The sequence below is a fragment of the Seriola lalandi genome, unplaced genomic scaffold (genome assembly GCF_002814215.2).
Source record: "Seriola lalandi dorsalis isolate HSWRI2012SDOR001 ecotype SW California unplaced genomic scaffold, Sedor1 jcf7180002054954, whole genome shotgun sequence".
In the NCBI taxonomy this organism is placed as follows: domain Eukaryota; kingdom Metazoa; phylum Chordata; class Actinopteri; order Carangiformes; family Carangidae; genus Seriola; species Seriola lalandi.
Genome location: NW_019525505.1, coordinates 1943288 through 1963952, shown reverse-complemented (window position 1 = coordinate 1963952; position 20665 = coordinate 1943288). Strand labels below are relative to the sequence as shown.

Genomic DNA, 20665 nt, shown 5'->3' with positions numbered 1-20665 from the left:
GATTCAGGCTCACTATTTGGCAAGATCAAGTTAATACTTAATCTTACTAATGACTTACTACCATTTATAACTGGTAAAAAGGAGTCTTAGAGTAACTCATTAATGAATCATTCTGGGTTTTAACCTTTACTATAAGGCTCCTTTTACCAGTTATAAATAATTGTAACTCATTAGTAAGATTAATGAGTAGTAAGCATTAACTTGATTTTTCCAAATTAATCTGGTCATTTAATATGATCATTTGATATACCATTATTTGATATGCCAAATGAAACTTTTTTTTTTTTAATTTATTTATTCATTTTTGCACAGTTTAATACACAGAAAATGACAAAGAAAACAAATAACACACAGTGCAGAGAGAGGCAAAAAGCCCAATGATGAAGCAGCAGGTACAAATGCTGGATGATGAAGAAAACAAAGAGATATGAGGCTTGACAGTACAGAGAGATGTGGGCTCACTATTTGGCAAGCAACATGTCACTGTTTTCCTTTTTTATCTAATGTGTTATAACAGCTTATAAATGATATATAAAGTGTTAACAGGCTAATTAATAAACTAGTTATAACCCATTCATAAGTCCTTTATAAGTTGAGTCTTATTGTGAAGTGGTACCTCATCCTCCTTTTTGGTCTCCACCACCTCCTGCAGGAAATCTGTGGCTCTTTAGCTGCTAAATGCTGAACTGTGTTCACCAGCTGGTCATCAGCTTTATGTGTCTGCCATTTGGTAGCAGGCAATTGAAAGCAGCTGCCAGCTGTGGTTGTTGAGGGTGGAGAAACTGAACCAAAACAGTGAAGCTGTGGCCTGAAAGATGTCAGATGCTCTGCCGAGCTGTGAACGACACAGTCATCACCATAAAGTGATAACCAGAGTCTGGTTGTCTAATGGTTTCGTAAAGTGACAGCTAAGTCATTTAGCCAATTACTGACTTGTATTAGCTAACGTTAATGCTCTGCCAAAACGGCATACCATCCATAATTTATTATATTATTATATTATATATCTCTTTTAAGTACTTGATATTGTCTTTTTCCAGTTTTTATTTTTTGTGCTGTCACTTTGCTGCTGTAATACAGCAAAATTGCCCACTGTGGGATTAATAAAGGAGTATCTTATCTTATCTTATTTCAAGCCTCCTCCAAAACATTGACAGAAAGTTTAAACTGAAAACCAGTGACACTGAAAATTTAGTGGAAAAAAAAACTGTCACTGAAAAACAACAGACATGAAAAGACATGAAAAAAATCTGAAGATTGACACTGGAAAACATCATAATACAAAAAACACCAAAATGAAATAAGATCATAAGCTTGTAAATTTGTAGTTTTATTTTTCATTGGAACCTTTTTCAATGCCAATACAACTTTTTCCAGGTTTTTCAATGCCCTTGTTTCTCTTTTCAGTTCAGGTTTTATTTTCAATGTCAAAATGTTACTGTCATTGTTCTAGCCCCATAGCTATCAGGCCATATCTGAACTGAAACCAGGTGTCCTACTGACAACATAATATTCACAAATATGCTTTGGCCTTTAGCACATTGGCAAATTTTCATAAATTACTTCAAATGGATTGGTTAAAAAAATCCTTTTACTGTCACTTGAATAACATTTTTAGTCAGTAAAAGTCTCTGGAGATGGAGAGATAGATCAATAGATTCATAGTAGTTTCTGTGGAAACTGGAATTCACAGGAAATAGTGGATAGTGTCATTTAAATGGTGACATGGAAACCGGCCAACTGCGGACAGTGGAGTCCATTTCCAATGCAAACGGCTGTGTAAACACACACACACACACACACACACACACACACACACGCACACGCACACACACACACACACACACACACACACACACATGTTTTAAGTATTTAAGTATTTTAAGATAATTTGGCTTGCACTTTGGAAGCAAAAATCTTAGTGTGAGTGCGTGTTTTATCAGATTCTTGGGTGGTTTTCATGGGGAGAGGCTCACACACACACACTGGCTGTGTGCGGTTCTTGTGTGTGAGCTGGATTCCAGGGAAGAGCAGGCCTCCCTGACAACCAGACATGTGGTTGTCAGGGAGGTTTTTCCACAGAATAATGCCTCCATTATCTGTGATATCACTCTATCAACTCGCCCACATGTTCACATGCCAAAATCTAATCACCTTGCTTACAAAATAAAAGCGTATCCACAGCATTTAGTGTGGGTAGCTCTGCTGCTCGGAAAGTGTTTTCTTTGTGCTGTAGACGTGTGAAATATTGACAGTAAACAATAAGTACTTTGTGTTCTGTGCGACTGTCTCTTCAGACTCTTGGTTTCATCCCACTGGTTTACTGTAAGCGTTGATTTTCTCGTGGACAAAAAAGCATCGATGAAAGTGGCACAGTTTCAGTCTTTGATGACTGCCCACGCCTACTTTCAAAGTATAAGAAACCGACAATGTGTGAAAATCTCATCTGTCTTGTCTTTACTGGTGACAGATGTTCCAACAGATGTGGTTGATGGGACTTTTCTTCTTTGTGATAGTGAGATACAGCTATGATTTGTTGATAGACTTAAAGCGTCTTCCTCTGACCAGATGGCTGTGTACCTGACAGGCAGGCAAAAAAAAAACTACACAAAGATGTAGACTAAATAACCAGCAGCTGGTTGGTTAGTTAATCTTAGTACAATGACTGCAGAGGTGGACAAACTACACAGCTCCATTACTTGAGTCACAGTTTAGATCCTCCTGGTCAAATATGACTCCAATACAACTGAAAGTAGTTCAGTCAGACTGCAGCCATGGGGGCGCTATTTCAGGAGACTATGGGTTGTATCAGAGGTTTGAAAGAATGACCTGTGTGGTTATTCAGGTTGGAGGAGTTGTTGAGATTTTTACTTGAGTTAAAGTACCACCGCTGTAAAATCTCTTTCATTGCTGCAAATGCCTTAACGTTTTTCCTTAACAAAGGAAACCTTTAAAGAGATTCCGTGTAACAATTTAAGTAACTCCCTCAGCTTAAATAGAAAACTTAAGGTGCTTTGTGTAACTGTCCCCTGGTTTTTAGTTTGTTGGTTTTGATATAAATGTTGTGTGAACTCGTGGAGCTTGAGCTCTTCACAGTGAATCTGAGGTCACTTTCTGTTGAGAATTATAAAAAAAAACAGTTTCCCAATTATTTCAGTGAGTTTCAGAGAAGCTGCTGTCTGTTGTAAACATACATGAGAGTAACACACACATGAGGGTTTGGTTCGGACTGATTGAGTCTGACATTCATGTCGCCCTCAGGGTGAATTGTTATTATTTTGATGATCCTTCAACGCTTCACCCAGCAGCATCATCATCATCAGGCCAAATCCCCCAACACTAGTCATTCCCATCAGCGTCAGCTGTAGTGCTAATCAGCAAATGTTAGCATGCTAAAGAGCATTTTAGCTGCTTCCCTGGCTATAGAACTTCAGTCCTATTCATTTCAACACGTAAGTTTATTCTTGAACTCGTGAAAAGTCAAAACATTGTGTCCAAAATATTCTTAACACAAAGTTTTTACAGGTGTTCTCAACTACATGAACAGTCTTTATTAGCCAAGTGAAGTTTTTGAGTTTGAGATTGAAGAAAGCCAACTGCCATTGGCTGATAAAGACTGAAAGATGTGGTTGAACCCTGTAGAGAAAGCTAGTAAGTCAACCTCCAGTTTTTTGACATTTTGCCTCTTTATTACACTGCTTTGATTGATTGATTGATTGACTTTATTGTCCACCTCATGTTGGCTAACGTTAAAGCTCCTCAGCTTCCTGATGAAGAACAATCGTTGGTTAGTGTTCTTAAAAATGCTCTCTGCGTTCTCATTAGAAGTCACAGTCTGATCAGGGATTTTGGCCAAGTACTTCAAATGTTCTACTCACTCTACATGCTGGTGATTGAATATAACAGGGCGGATGTTACTGTTTTGTTTGTATTTTTTATTTTCATTTTACAGTTAAGATTGACAGATGACACAGAAAGAAAGAGAAGGGACAAGTATGTTGAAAAGTTTCTTGGTTGGACATGAACAGACATTCACACCTGAGCAGGTCTCAGGTGTGAATGTTTGAACATGGGATGCGGAAACAGGGCATGGCCTCTCTAAATTATTATTTATCCCATTAATTATTATTAAGAATATGTCTTAATTTGTGTGGTGGTGTGATGAAAGCAGCTGTGTGGGAGGATGCTGCAATGAAGTTGCCCAGAACACCGTGAATCATTACCAAACCATGAAGCTGGCACTTTGGTTCTTTCTGTTCTGAAGTGTCGTTATTACACAGTTAATCAGTCGTGAGATTTAATGTGTGACTCAGTCGGTCCTTCTGCTCACTGGAAGTAGCCTTGACTTAGTGTGTGTGTGTGTGTGTGTGTGTGTGTGTGTGTGTGTGTGTGTTCCTGTATTTCTTCCATGGGAACCAAATGTTCTCACAGAGGTACAGAGATCCTCCAAAGTGAGGACATTTTGCTCGACCTCACGTCTTTTTAAAAGAACATTCAGTCACTTATAATGTGGCTGTGCAGTCTGTGCTGTTGATCTACGTAGTCCATTAAAAACTGTAACTACCTCAGGGCTGGACGATGCCTGACAACATAGTGATGGGTACGTTACTGCTGTTTAGAAAAGCTCAGCTGAAACAATAAAATCCTCATGATAACGGGTCACTAGCTTTCATTAGCTACACCCGCCATGAAGATGTTGGTCAGCCTGTAGTCACAGCTAGAGGCAGACGTCCCTCCCAGAGTCTTACCCACATTAATACAAATAGAAACCTCACTTTCAAGATATGACATCTTGCATATTGTGACACATTAACTTGATTCACAGTAGCACCTGCTTCTAATGTACACAAGAGTTTATGTTAGTAGTTAGTAGCCATTAAAATAACCAGGTAGACTAGTTACCTAATAGTTTAGCAGGTGTCAAGTCGTATGATGCACTTGCTGCTTTTCTTTTTGGACAATGTCTATCAGTAGCCAAAAGTCTGGATTCAGTCATAACCAAAGGGAGGTTGACCAAGACAGAAATATTGTTATATTTTTCCAAAATTGATATTTGTAGCAGCTTATTAAAAATATTTATATGTATACGCTTAACGACAAAAATAAGGATGTTTAAAAGATAAGATATTCCTTTATTAGTCCCACACTGGGGAAATCTGCTGTGTAACAGCAGCAAAGTGACATTACAAAGAAAGAAAAACTGCAAAATGACAGTAACAAATACTTAGATAAATAATAGATAATAGTCACAAAAGTAGAGATGGAAATCAAGTTCATTTATTCAAGATCTGTAGTTTCCAATATTTCCATTTAATGCTAGTACAGCGTATTTCAAACTACATTCATTTGAAAGCTGTATACCTAAATCGACTAAGATTAAGAGTGACTTGAAAACCACACTAGGTGCATTTCCAATAATCTGCTTAATGCACAATTTGACATAGTGAATTTAGAAATGACGAACAGGATCATATCAATTTTGAAAAATGTTGCAGAAAAAAACACTCACATGAGACGATTCAGACGATTTGACAAAGCAATATTTCCCAAAATTGAAATGGAAACACTTTTATGCGCCAGGGATCCAGATTGTGTCACGTTCAATTGGGATGATATTGGGATGCTCGCTTTATTTGTATCACATCGATGGAAACACAAAACATTCACATTTGTGTTTTGTCAACTTTTTGATAAAAAATCTTCTGTTTTGCTTAGCTTTAGCTTATAAAATGTGATGCATTGTTGTAGATAAAATGACCAAGGTGGTTAATTAAAAGAAGCACAATATGTAGTACAAGATTAAGGTCCTGCTTGTTTATTAATTACAAAAAAAAGTACATTTACTTGTAACATACAAATTTTAAGACTGTGATACTGATACTTCACTTAAGTAACAGATACATCTTCTGTGTTCAGAAAACAAAATGGCAGATGAAAATAATTAGAGTTGTTATTTAACATGTTAAACATATGTTCCTCGTAGAGAAAGAGAGAGAGAGAGAGAGAGAGAGAGAGAGAGAGAGGTATCTACAGTGGGGTCAGCTCGCAGGGGTTTTACTTTGATACCTCGCTGCCTTTTAGCTGATTGTCTCTAATTAGCTTTCCCCCAAATACCCCCCCACACACATACACATAATACATTATTAGCTCCAGGTTGAGTAGGGGGACCACCTGTTCTGTCCAGAGACTGTGTCCCCCCGGCTCTCAGATTAGTAGGGTTTCATTCAGTAACACTACAAACAGGCTGACAGTCGGAGCCACTGCCCCTCAGCTCTGATCATGTTGAACCAGTGTCATCAGTCAGTTTAGATTTCAGGCTTTTAGCTGATGCTCTTATCCAAAGTGATGAAACGCTCCTGAACCTCTGAGTGCAACAACAGGATAATCAGTTTAGTCTGATTTGTCTGTTTAGTGAAACATTGGAAAGATAAATTTTCCTCGATTTGGGTTTTTTTTAAACTTATTTAAAGGCTAAATAAATAAAGTTTTTTATTATTTATGTTGAGTAATATAAGAATTATCATGTGGAAATAATATTTTGCAACAAGTACAAGCTGATAAATTGGTTTGTTGAGGCATATTTTTTCTGCGCCTGATCAGATTTTCTTATTTATATTATATCAGCATTATTAAATACGCTATATATGGGGGAAGCTGCATGTTTGTGCATCCATGGCGTCACGTTACACTTTAGGTTTTTTAGATGATGTATTTTATCCAGACTCAGTGAAACAGCCTCAGTTCCTCTGCTGCAATAAGAGGAGCAAAGTTCAGAGCGGCCCGACGGTTTTCCTGGGAATCTGCAAAAACAATAAACAGGGACTGAGGTTCTTAGGAAACACAGGCCTCAGGACATCAAATAGAAAATGTGCTTGGCAGAAATACAGAATGGGGAGAAACATTTACCCAACATGATTTGATTATGTGGCTGGAAAAGGCTGCGTGAGTGGTGGAAGGTAACAAAGTGAATTTACTCACTTACTCTCAACCTTGAGGTTCTTTTACTTTATTTTAGTATTTTTATTTTATGTAACTTTACTGATATTGTTCACTACATTTCAGTGAATGAATATTGTTCTATTTACTCCACTACAACAGCTGTTGTTACTTGTTACTTTTCAGATTCAGATTTACCCATATGCAAACATAATAAATGCACATATATTGGATTTACATATATGAAATATATATACATGTAAAATAAAAAAAAATCTGTAAAAATTATATTTTCATGTATTGACATATATGTCAAGCCCATACAAATATGTTTGTTTATGTATGTATGCTTATATTGTAGACATATGTTATATCAATACATATCCATCCCAAAGCCTTACAATATATGTTGATATTATAAACAGTAGAGTCAAAAAGTCAGAGACCGCTTTCCTAGAATAGGAAGATAGACATGAAAAAACAGTAAGAAAAACTTATATAAGTATATATAATTTTATATATATGTTGTTTCTTGATATAGGGAGATATATGTTATATATTACATTTCTGTATCATATGAACATCTAAAAACATGTTCAGTTAATATATATTAAACAAACTCCTTAAATCTTAATATATCAGTAATAATAATCCAATACTAAAAAACATCAAAAATGTATATTACAATTAAATAAAACAAACTCATTTAGTAGCTAAAATAATTCATCCCAGCTGATATATCCCATAACCTTGTGGTTATATTGTTTTCTCTACGAATATGAATTCTGTACTTGTAAGTAAGGAGTATTTTAATACTTTTATACCTAAGTAGCTGCAAGTAAGAGTGTGTGTGTGTGTGTGTGTGCGCGCGTGTGTGTGTGTGCGCGCGCGTGTGTGTGTGCGTGCGTGTGTGTGTGTGCGTGCGTGTGTGTGTGTTTACAGATGTGTCAAGGCTCGCAGTGATTCATCTTGTTTTATAACAGCAATCAGCTCTACAGCAGAACACCTGTTCACAGCTGATTACCTGTGTGTGTGTGTGTCTGTGTGTGTATGTATGTGTATGCGTGTGTGTGTGGGCCAATCATTCTTCATTATGTGGAATAACCTGCCAGTGGAGATTGATTGGAATTGATTTGAACTAACATTTATTTTCACTATTGATTAATCTGTGATTTTTTCTAGATTAATTGATTGTTTCGTCTAAAAATGGCAAAAAAATAGTGACTACTAGTTTCTAAAACAAAAAACAAATATATTCAATTACAATAATATAAAACTTCTCTTGACATTTGGGGGCTGCAACAAAAACCAATTGATTAATTGAATTATCATGTTAGCACTATCCATACTGTCTGTATGTAGGTCTGTGTGTGTGAAAGTGTGTGTGCACCTATAACATGGATGTACAGAGTGTGTATGTGCAGGCAGTTGCAGCATGTACATGTAGGTTGGTCGAGTTTCAAAGATCCTAAAGTGCTGAGGCACAGAACAATCTGTCTGAGAACGGATTACCTGCAGAGCACACCTCTCTCTCTCTCTCTCTCTCTCTCTCTCTCTCTTTCTCTCGCTCTCTCCCCTCTCTCCCCTCTTGTGTGTGATTATACAGTTGAAATTGAACTATAACGTTTCATTATGCGTAGTAGTTTTGTAGACACAAGTTTAAAAGTAGTGGCCTCTAAAGGCTGTGGTGAAAATGACACGATGCAATTCAAATGTGTTGGATTAAAGTGATAGTTGTGGTTATTTGACGTGGTGTTGTGTGAGGCAGTCATGCACAGTCAGTGTGTTACCTGCAGTAGATTCAGATCAGGGCGCTGCCTGTTATGAGTAGAACCCGGGAGCATTGGCACAGAGGCAGAGTGATGTGTTGCTGTGGGCGGGGCATTTTTAAGAGACACCCACCGAAACTATTCAATATCTGTTTAAATGTACGCTTCATGTAGAATATTTTCAGCTCTTTATCTTCCCATGAAAACAAAGTCAAGTTTAGCTCCTTCAGATTCACTCAGCCGACCTGCAGCTGCGGCGTAATACAGTGCACACTGTAGGTGCACTTGTGCGTAGGAATACAGTAGTTCAGCAGTATAAAAAATGTAGTACCAAAGGAAAGTGCTTCACATGAAGATAAAGCACTGAAAATATTCTATATGAAGCACACATTTAAATGGATATTGAATTGTTCCGGTGGGTGGGTGTGTCTAAAACATGTTTTTTCTGCTGGCCCCGCCCACAGCAACACATGGCTCTGCTAGTGTCCCGGGGACTATGTATGACTACCTCACACAACCCCACGTCAAATAACCCCAACTATCTCTTTAAATAAACAACACACACGTGATTTGCTTTTCTTAAGGCTATCTGCTATCTTCTGAGTCTGTGCGTCTGTGAGGATCTATGAGGGTCCGCTTTGGTCCGTGTGATTTAAATATCGTCATTGGACCTCGATGTGAACGTCCACGTGCAGCCCAAAATTTGTGACTGTGGAAGATTATACATATAGCAAGATGAATTTCTGCTTTTGTGCAATCAAAGACAGACAAAAAAGGTTATTTTGATTTGCTTCAAATGCAGGGGAAATTTAGCTTGATGTGCATTAGAGCTATGCAATTACTCGAAATATAATTGAAATTGCAATATGGACAAGTGCAGTATCCAAATCACAGAAACTGCAATTTTTTGACAATGGGGACCATGAAGAGATCTAGCAGATTTCATGTGAATATGACAGGCAGTGTGTTTCTGTCCTGTGAACACAGAGACGCTGTCTTTTTTCCCACTATACCAAACAGTTAATTGCAGTTAACCGCAGTCACCTGGTACAGATGGCACAAATATAAAGCAGCAGTTTTCTTTGTCATAAGAACCAGGGTCGAGAACTGGTTCTAGAGAGAGATAATCTGTTCACTGTGGACAGCAGGCGACTTTGACCTGTCACCTCTCTGTGCTTACACTCAGGGTCTGTCAGTTTAATTTTAATGTGTTTGAACTGTTTGGCTGCTACAAACCAACACACACACACACACACACACACACACACACACACACAGAAAAGTCATGTTCACGTTGATGAACGTCTTCACTGACCTTCATGTTCAGCCAGACTGCAGAGAAAAACTTAATTTTTTTTGGATGAAAATGGACAAATTGACCGCATTTGTTTGTTTCTGTGCGTGTGCGTGTGTGTGTTTGGCAGATGGGTCTGAACAGCCTGAGAATTTCACAATCTGGACTTGATTTGTTATCACCACGCTCACACACTTTGTTCCACACTTGTCCTCCTACTCCACTGCTGCTCAGTTCAACACACACACACACACACACACACACACACGCACACACACAGTCTATGACATAATGCAGTTCCTTACCCCTAACCTTAACCTTAACCCTTAAACCAAGTCTTAACCCTCAAACAGCCTTTTGTAGCTGTGAAGACCGACCAGAATGTCCTCACAACCATGGTTTCAAACATAGAGAGACACACACACACACACACACACTAAACCTCCCTCTTCTGACACTCTCACTGGCAAAAATTTCACATTGTTCTATGTTTTAACTTGTTGTTGTTGTTGTTCTTTCTCTTTTTAATTTTTTCTTTCTTTTGCTCTCTTTCTCACACACACACACACACACACACACACACACACACACACACACATTTATTAACACCTTTAGAGAGGCAAGCACCAATCAGATCTCTCGACTCTCATTATCTAAAAACTTGGAACTGATATATGATTATATATAATAATAATAATAATAATAATAATAATAATAATAATAATTATAGTAGTAGTAATAGTAATAATAATAATAATAATAATAATAATGATAGTAGTAATAATAATAATAATAATGAACATATATAGCACTTTTCGTTACAGACTTACTTTACAGAAAGAAAAAGGGGAAATAAAAACAGCAATTAAAAATAAGACATATATATACAAAACAGAAGTAAGTCAGATGAGAATATAGATTGTCCGTGTCCTGGCAAAATAAAACACAACAACATATCAAACAGTCATAAAAGCTTTCCAATAAAAGAATGTTCCAACTGCATATTATGTAAACTTTGACCTCTCTGGCCCTGGGGCCTTTACCCGAATGGTCTGTTTGGTAATCTATCCACGCCAAAACGCACAACACCAGGTGGATACGGCTGCTTCTAAAGGAGTCCAGTCAGTATTCATGTTGTTAAATACACCTGTGCTTTTCCTGCTGTGACATGTCACAATGTGTTTAATGAAAACGCCATAGAAACATCAAAGGAACAAAAACTTATGTTTGCACATGCTGTATGTTCAAGTACTCATGCATCAGTTTGTCGTATTTGTGTACACTCAGGCTGTTGCTAGGCAACAATGATCAAAGTTGAACAGTATTAAGTCTTTAATAAGAAATATGAAGAACTTGTCTGGACTTCTTTCTGATTTGTTGATGTTGATGCCTCTTCGGAGAAGCAGGAAGTGTCTTTGTCAGCGCTTAAATCTCGCCACTGCTTTTCTGAAAAACAAGTGTGTGTGTGTGTGTTGTCATCAGGGACATCTGTTAGAGAGAAAGAGATGTTTCTTCATCAGGGTGTTAAGCAACCTATTACATAACAACAACATTACAGATCTGACACATGAGAGAAAAATTAACCAGTCTGATTTCAGCACCAGGATCACGGGTCATTGGATCAAATGGTAGTCCTGTGGGAGGACATGCACACACACACACACTTGTACACACACAGACAGAGTGTGTGTGGGATACAGCACTGGGTGCTTGATGCTTTTTGAGATAAGACTTTAGATTTTACACTATATTTTATATATTTAGAAACTGTGGGCTTTTTCACACTTACACATATTTTGGTGAAGACCCAGTTTGACCCTGAGAAGATGAAGGCGAGTGATGAGCTGCCATGGTTACTGTTGATAGATAGATAGATAGATAGATAGATAGATAGATAGATAGATAGATAGATAGATAGATAGATAGATAGATAGATAGATAGATAGATAGATACTTAATGAATGTGTATGTGTTTGTACAGTTTGTAGGTGTGTGTAAAAATTTAAATGTGGAAATCCTCCTCTTTTTATGGTTTGGTTCATAATGAGCTGTTTAGATAAACACACTGACTCTATGTGACATATGGTACATATGTTATAAGTTACATACCTTCATTCCAACCTAGAGCTTGGGATTGAAGTTAGTCTCTAACATAAACATAGAAGCTGCTTTCTCTTTCTTTTATCAGTAACGTTTCTTCCTCTCACAATGTTTCTTAGCCACACCTGTGGATATCAGTGTCAGTCAGTCCAAACCTTTGGTCCAGACTGATATAGCTCAACACATATCAGATATATTACCATGATATTTTTCACAGGCATTCATGGTTCCCAGAGGATGAATCTATCATCCTTTTGTGTAGCACCATCATGAGGTTGACATTTTAAGTTTTTAGTGGAATGTCTTGAGACCTGTTGGATGGATATTTGGTACAAACATTCATGATCCCGTCAGGATGAAGTTAAGTAACTTTGATGATCCCCTGACTTTCTATCTAATGTAGCACCATCACCAGGTCAGCAAAGTGAACTTTATTGTTAATCAGACCAAACAACAGACGTGCACAGCCAGCTCAATGTGTCATGTAAAAGAAGTATAGATATAAATATATAAAAACATACTGGACATAATATAGACTAGGACATAACAAATGGTGCAACATGTCAATTGTGATAACAAGGTGCTCAAGTGGTGGAGACGTTGAATTATTGCACAAGGCAACAGTAGGTAAAACACAATAGCAGCAGATAAAAATACAGTAAAAAAAGAGATGGCAAACATTATAACTGTTTAACATCAACATGTCCACCACTGTCATTTTGTACACGGGGCTCCTAACATGGCTGTAGACTCGCACTTGTTACTTATCCATAAAGATGTAACAGCCATTTTTGTTATTACTGTCTGAGCTGTCTAACATCCAGCTGATGTGATGCCTGGTTGTGCTTGTGTACCACAGCTTACTATGTGTTCATCCTGGGTGCATTTACACTTGGATTTTTTACTTTTATGTGGAAAAAAATGACATTGTGGACACATAAATAACACATAAAAAGCAGCATCTAATATTGGTTACCAGAAACATCTTTTGCCTCTGTTATGGTTTCATTTCACCCAAAACATGTCAAAAACGCAAATTAATGAAACTAAGTTACTTTAGTAAATAACTGGGCCCTTAAAAGGGGTCAATCAAACAGAAGTATACTTAAAAAACAGCTAACAAAACTGACCTAACAAAACGAGACGGAAGGGAAACATATACTGATCAGCCCATTAGAAACACAAAAGGGGATAACAACACAGGCAGCACACGGTAACTCAAAGACAAAGAGGAATTAATTCATTCAACTTATTCAAACTGATAATTACAAAACAATGTAAACCAATAATAATACAGTGTAGTGTCAAAATGTAACAATAAACCAAAAGTTCTAAACCAAGCAAAGTTTGATTATGACTGCAAAGAAACCTAACAAAGACTGTGATAATGCTGTGGGAGAGTATTTGAAACCGTAAACATGTTTGAGTTTGTATTTTAAGTGTGGTGAGACTGGATGAATATTACCATATTCTATTTAAATTGTGTGGTTGCTGATACAGCCATCACAGTCTCCCATTAAAAACAATGTAAATGCACCATAAAAATGTTTCTTTTATTTACTTTAAAGCCAGTGTGAGCCATATTTTTATGTGATTATTGTATGTTTTAAGATATACTGAAGTCATGAGAAAAACTAGACATTCCTGGTGGAAATCAGTGCTGTCTATTTGTTGCTACAGGCCTTTCTTCTCATTCTCTGTAGGTCACATCTATAGGATTATAAATATTCAAATCCCACACAGACAGATTCGTCCAGTTCTCCTTATTCTTTCTGCAAATCTTTAAAAATAGATATCCAAATAAAATAACAGTGTGTAATCAGTTTTGTGGTTCCTGGGTTCTGTTTTCTGTTTGACCTGGAAATTATAACAGACTCAGACTTTTCAGCTTAGCCTGCAGGAAACACTTGGCAGAGCCAGTCTCTGTGTCAGCCGGCTGCTCAGTGACCGGTCAGCTAATCTGTCAGTGATGTGAATCCACAAACACGCACACATGCACACACACGCACAGGTTACAATCTCCTGAATGGTCTGACGTTCACTGGGTCAGCATTACCCCAAGTGTGTGTGTCTGTGTGTATGTGTGTGTGCTGTGTGTGTGTGTGTGTGTGTGTGTGTGTGTGTCCTAATCAGATTTGCTGGACAAAGAGAGAGAAAACCTCCGTCCGTCTTTGTAACAAATTTTCAGGAATTTATGATGACGATGCATTTTTACATGTTTTCTTGTGAGTTTTGAGGGTTTTTTTAACCCATAAAGAAGCAAATAATCTCTCATCTGAATTTACAGTAAAACATGACATCACACAACAGAAACACATGTGAACTCAAAACATAACGTGCAACTCACTAACATAGGAGCTTTTAAGTGTCTCTTACACACACTACTTAACAGCGCACACAGCCTGTTATTGTAGCAGGAAAACGGGGTGTAAATATCATGCTTGTGTGTGTGTGTGTGTGTGTGTGTGTGTGTTTGTTTGTTTGTGCATACATAATTATCACTTTTCACTTTTGTGTGTGTATCCAGAGTTGTGTGTGTGCATATGGAGTGTGTGTGTTTGTGTGGGTGGCTGATGACTTTCAGTTAGTGTGTGTTCTCTCAGAGGGTTGAACAGGTCTTTGCACGTGTGTGTTTTTGTATGTTTTTTTTTTCATTTTTGCATTTGGTAATGCGTGTGTATGTGTCTTAATGTGTACTTGTGTGTTCATTTATACCGTTAAACATGTGTCTGTATGTGTGTTTTCATGCCTGTTCTTATTGTATGTATGTATCTTTTTGTGTGTGTGGTTTTACATCTGGTAATGTGTGTGTGCGCACATAGCTGGAATGTGTGTGCTCTGTGATTTTCAGTGTGTGTGTGTTCGTTCACAGGTGAACGTGTCTTTTTGTGTGTGTGTGTGTGTGTGTGTGTGTGTGTGTGTGTGTGTGCGGTGGTGACGCTCGCCCATAGTGAGTGTCACCATGGTAACGGCACTAGCAGCGCAGTGTGAAGTGGAGGAAGAGCTCGCAGTGCTCAGTGTCATGGCGAGAGACAGACTGGTTTCACATGATTACACGATTGGTGAGACCGGTTGATGATGTCACATACTTAACTGATGATTTTTAATGTGTTGCTCCATGCAAAATTTGTTGTTTTACAGTATTTCATTCTGTAATTACGGGTACTTAACACATACGTGTGTGTAACATTTATTGCATTAACTGGCATGTCTGTGTATTTAAATGTAATTAACACAGATGGATTGTGAGATCAGGGCCACGAGAGTTAATGATCAAATCAAAACCCAGGAAGAGCGAGGCAGAGGCAGAGAGAGAGAGAGCAGAGAGAGCAAGGGGAATAAGAGAGGTGTGTGTCATACTGAGCATGCTCTTTGTGCTAACTTCCTGCTCTCTTCTTCCTGACAGAAAAGACCGTTCAGAGAGGCCGGTATTCAACAAGAACGAAAAGAAGACGAGCAGAGGAGAGGCTCTGAATACAGCTGAATAGAATTCAATCCAAACTGAAGGATTACTACAACATTCAGACTCTACTCTGCTCTGTGGATTTTGATGTTACCTTTTCTTTTTTTTTACCCACCTCTGTTTTTAAAGAAAGAGAGTCATTCATTGAAACAGACGGTAATCTTTGTGTTTGACAAGAGAGAATCTTGAATGCTTGACCTCGACATCTGCCTGGGAGATGAAAGAGTAGGTACTTTTTCTTCTTTGTGAACCGTTTGGCCGCCAGGTTTGAGAGAAACTCAAGGAGCTGAAGGGAATTTTTTTTCTTCCACTTTCAACTTGCGCAGTCTCTTTCATTTTTTATGTTTGCCTCTCTGTTATCTCCTTCTGTCTTTTCCTGATAACGTTTTGTTTCTCGTAAGAAGAAGAGAAGGACGTGACAGACTGAAGTTTCTCTGCCAGGAGCCTGAATAGCATTTCAATTCTAGTTTGGCTCTCACAAGGGGACAAATCCTCCTTTGTGTGTGTGTGTGTGTGTGAGTGTGTTTGTGTAGCTCACTGTCCCTCTGTGATACATTATCGTGTATCAGGGGACAATAACCGGCCCTGTGTGTCTCCTCTGGGAAAATGGGATCAGAAAAGGACTCAGAGTCGCCTCACTCCTCAGTGAGCGGCGTCCCCAACCCTAAGTGCCGTGCGGCGGGCAAACGCCAGGGCCGCATCTCCTTCCACAGCCTTTTCCACAGCAAACGGGGTTCTCGGGGCACCAGGGGCCCCAAAGGAGCAGCGGCCACCCCTTTATCCCATCATCACCAATATCACCACACACAACAACAGCTCTTGCCTTCTGCCTTGAGCTCAGCACCCGCCGCAGCCTCTGCTACGCCCACAACCACCACCATCACAGCTGCTACCACCCCCCAGGACGCTGCCTCCGGCACCCCGTCGAAACCACTCTCATCCAGCCAGCCATCTCTGGGTGGAGCCCCATCCTCTGGGGAGAACAACTTCCTGGAGTGCCCCCTGTGCCTGGTGTGCCAGCCCGCCGACCAGCTCCCCGAGCTGCTTGGGTGCAGCCACCGCTCCTGCCTCTGCTGCCTGCGCCAGTACCTCCGCATTGAGATAACAGAGAGCCGAGTCCAGCTCAGCTGCCCCGAGTGCGCCGAGAGACTGGCCCCACGGCAGGTGGCGGACATCTTGGATGATGCGGCCCTACTGGCGAAGTACGAAGAGTTCCTGCTGCGGAGGTGCCTTGCCTCCGATCCGGACTGCCGATGGTGCCCAGCGCCTGACTGCGGGTAAGAAACTGTCTGTTGTCTATATTCAAGGTGTATTTCTATGACACTATCAAATGCATTTATCTGATCAGGTATCTTCGCTGAGTCAATTATATTCTGTTGATTATTTTTGTGATGAATCAATTAATCATGTTGTAGTTTATACAAATGCCATAAAATTAAATTCCAAAAACCAAAGACATTTGAGTTTCAATGAAACAAAAAATCAAAAAAAGCTTTTTTGCTTGACAAATGACATAGGCAATTATAGATTGAATCAATTATAGATTGAGTGTGCTGGGAAACTCCAGGCCTCATAGGATAAAAGATGATTTAGGGGTTGGAATTGACATTAGAATAAACTAGATCATGTTTATTTGTAATGTCTTTCAGGTGAGATTGAGCCTTCAAGTTGCTTGGTTGGTTGGTTTGGGCTCATCAGTGTTAAGTTTCAGATTTGTTTGTTTCCATCTTCCTGTTTCTATGGTATTTTAAAGTTATCTGATCCGAGATAAAGATGGCAAATGTACTCAACTGCATCACTGATTTTTCCCGGAATTGAAATGTACTTTATTGGCCTTGAGGGAATTCACCTTGTCTTGTCAAGGTGTTGAGAAAAACAAATAAGTAATTGTAAAAAAAAACAAAAACAGAAACTAAACTAACAAAAAGGGAAAATTTATCAGAGCCAGAGGCCTTTCATTATCTCTGACAGATGTTTGAGTAAATGCAGGGTGTGTTGCCGGAAGTCGTTTCTTATCTGTGAAAGAATTTATTGTCATTCAAGATAAGTTTTCAGAGGCTGGATACAGAAACAAAATTAGGCTTTATTAAGATTTAAAATGGGAGCAGTGACTGCTCTAACATCTGGTTATGACTGAACTAGTTGCTGGATGTGATGTCATATTAGTTTATGGAAAGTTTTCTACAGTTTTACAGAGACATTGTGCTCACCAACTTTTTCTACATTGCTAACAAACTGTTTATATCATCATCAGGCCAGAAGTTGTCTTTTCTCTTATTTTCTCTTCCTCTTTCACCCTCTTTTTCTCTCTGATGCAACAAATCACTCGCTGAGCTGCCCTTTTGTTTTTTTCCCCACCTTTTCTGCTAATTGCCTGGATTTCAGATGAATGGCATTGCCTCAGATTCCACATAAATGACCGTAGGCTAAAAGAACAGGAACCAGTGTGAGCTAGTCAGAAAAAGGCGGGTTGAGGAAGTTGAATTTGAGTGCAAGAGTGAAACTGTAACTGGGTTAGAGGGCTGAGAGCTCGCCCTGTGGTCAGAGAAGGGGAGAGTCAGTTGCGTTTTGGAGGAATGGCAGCTCTCGTCTGATTTTTGGAACAGATGAGAGGCGTTTGTTTCATCATAGAAAGCAAGTGTGATTCATTGTGTTTGTTTTTCAGTGTGTGTGTGTGTGTGTGTGTGGGGGGGGGTGCAGATTTTCAGTGATATTTTTCTGCTGTGGTTTTGTACAGCAATACTGGTGCTGTCACAGGGGAAGGCCATAGTGTCTGTGTGGTCTGTATATACCTGTACGTATGCGTTTCTCTGGTTATTCCTGTTTCTCTTGCACCTACGTACAGAATATATATGATACAATATTTTCTAAATATTGTACATTCTTTAAACTACTGTATACATTACATACATAAATATCAGGAACATTCAACAGGTCTGTAGGCTGTTGACCGTTTCTGTCCTAAGGGTGTTGGCATGAGAGAAAATAGAGGAAATTCAAATAAATTCAAAATATTTTAATCATTCCTCAAGGGGAAATTTGAGGTGAGCAGTTTGCATATGCAAATACATATAAACAATTCATTTACATACATAAAAGTGATCTAAAATAGAAGCCAGTCTTAGAAAATTAAAATACACAAGAATTAATGGCAGTTGCCAATCCATAGTTGGAATCAATAATCTATAGAGTGTATAAAACAGGAGGGGTTCATCTTCTTCTTTTCATCTTTATGAAAAGTTGAATTCATTAGCAATAAAATGCAACCTTTTGCAATTCAGTACACTCAGTGGTTTTGCTGCTATAGCCTTATTTGGTCAGCAGCTTATGGTGGCTAATGTTAGCCAATGTGAGCAGTCTTTAGATGTTAACTGTCATTTATGTAACAGATAAACATTTCAGTGGTTTCCTTCAAAAGTGGAAGAAGAAGTCAACATAGCATAGTTTTAGTATCTTGGCAGTTAGCTTAGACTTTGTATGTGGAGGTGGATATTTTGGCCTTAAATGGACAAACAGGGAGATATTAGGTTATTAGGGTTCATCCTCTGGAGTCCATTAGTAACCAACACAAATTTCATGGAAATCTGGCCAATGTTTCCTAAGATATTTTGTTGTGGACTTAAATGCTAAAAGAAAAACTTTGACTTTATTGTAGCTCAAGATGAAAGGTCAAGTGCCACCAAAATCATCCTCTCCATCATCCTTTGGGGAGCATGAATATTCATTAAAAATGTCATGGTGAATTAATGAATAAACAACAGCTTTGGCTTCTGCTTTTCTGAGAAATATAATTTCCCGACTTAAGGTTTAATCAGGTTTGGTGCTTTCACTGTTTGTATCGAGAATTATTGAAACATTAGGGTCCAACATCTAGGGACCATGAATTAACAATAGAGATTTTGATGGAAATCTTTCAAATCTTTTTTGATGGATTTTGTTGTTGACAAAAATGCAGAATTTTGACTTGATAGTTGTGCCAAATGAAATGTTATGCATATAAATGACAGTATTCTCTGGAGAACATTAATATCAATAACATATTTTATGGCAGTCTGCTTTTAATCAGGTTGGGTGTTTTCACTATCTGTAATGTGTCAGACTGTGAGTCTCTGAGCGCTGAGTAACAGTGAAAATCCATTTCTGTGTTTACTGTTCCTTGTTGTGTTACTATGTGAATATACATCTATAAGAGAAGAATGTGATCACTTTTATTATAAATATTGTTTTAGGTTTACATGTTAGTTTCTCTCTGCACAGGTTGAAGAGTATGATTCAGGCCAGATTCCATAGACAAAAGTTAAGATTTTAGGTTGAAGGTTCCAGTTAATCATGTAAGTTTTGAAGATCATGAAATTTAGTCAATACAAAAAACCCCCCAAAACCAAACTGTGTGTTTGCATCAGCAGTATCAAAGGAAGAGAGGTCACCACTGACCTACATGTTCACAGGTACGATTCTCTGACGGCAACAGTGAGTCACCCCCCACCCCCCCTTTTAAATCAGATAAGTTGACTAAGTCCAAATTATTATTCACCACAAACAGCCGAGGCTAGAGACAGAAACAGCTCCGTGTACACACACACACACACACACACACACACACACACACACACACACACACACACTGCTGGCAGCCTCATGCTGTCTGACTGGAGAGGAGTCTTCCACAGAAACAGTGATTAAGTGTGAATTTCTCCAGTATTACTGAGAGTGGAGTGTTTACAGCTGACGATGGGCAGACACATAGTGTCTGTGTGTGTTTTGCATCTCGGCCTCACTTGTGGGAAACTTATGCAAATGTGACCTGGATTTTGTATGTTATCTTTTTTTGAAAGATATCCACCAGACAATGCACACATGTGGAGACAATATAAGTGATAACTGAGAAACAGTTCTCATTTATCAACACATAATCAGTGCCAGTTCAACATGTATGATTGCCTATTTATTGTTCATCAATAATATTCCACTGGATAAATTACATTAGATAAAAACAGATGATTGTTTGCACTTAACAAACAATCTCTAGAGTCTGTGGAGACCAGAGTATATAGGTTCACCAAGTGGCCAGGGACATGACTGTAAATTGATTATAATAATGTT

The 20665-nt window shown here is 38.5% G+C and overlaps 1 protein-coding gene across 2 annotated transcripts in view; it reads left to right on the top strand.

The window, feature by feature from the left end:
• The window catches only part of rnf19b (ring finger protein 19B), a 40432-nt gene that overhangs the window by 3353 nt on the left and 16414 nt on the right, over positions 1 to 20665 (top strand). For both annotated transcript variants that reach the window (XM_023394829.2, XM_087170621.1), the window contains exon 2: positions 15506 to 16839. In XM_023394829.2, the coding sequence (XP_023250597.1) occupies positions 16169 to 16839 (671 nt within the window). In that variant the 5' untranslated portion in view covers positions 15506 to 16168. The remainder of the gene's footprint in view (positions 1 to 15505; positions 16840 to 20665) is intronic.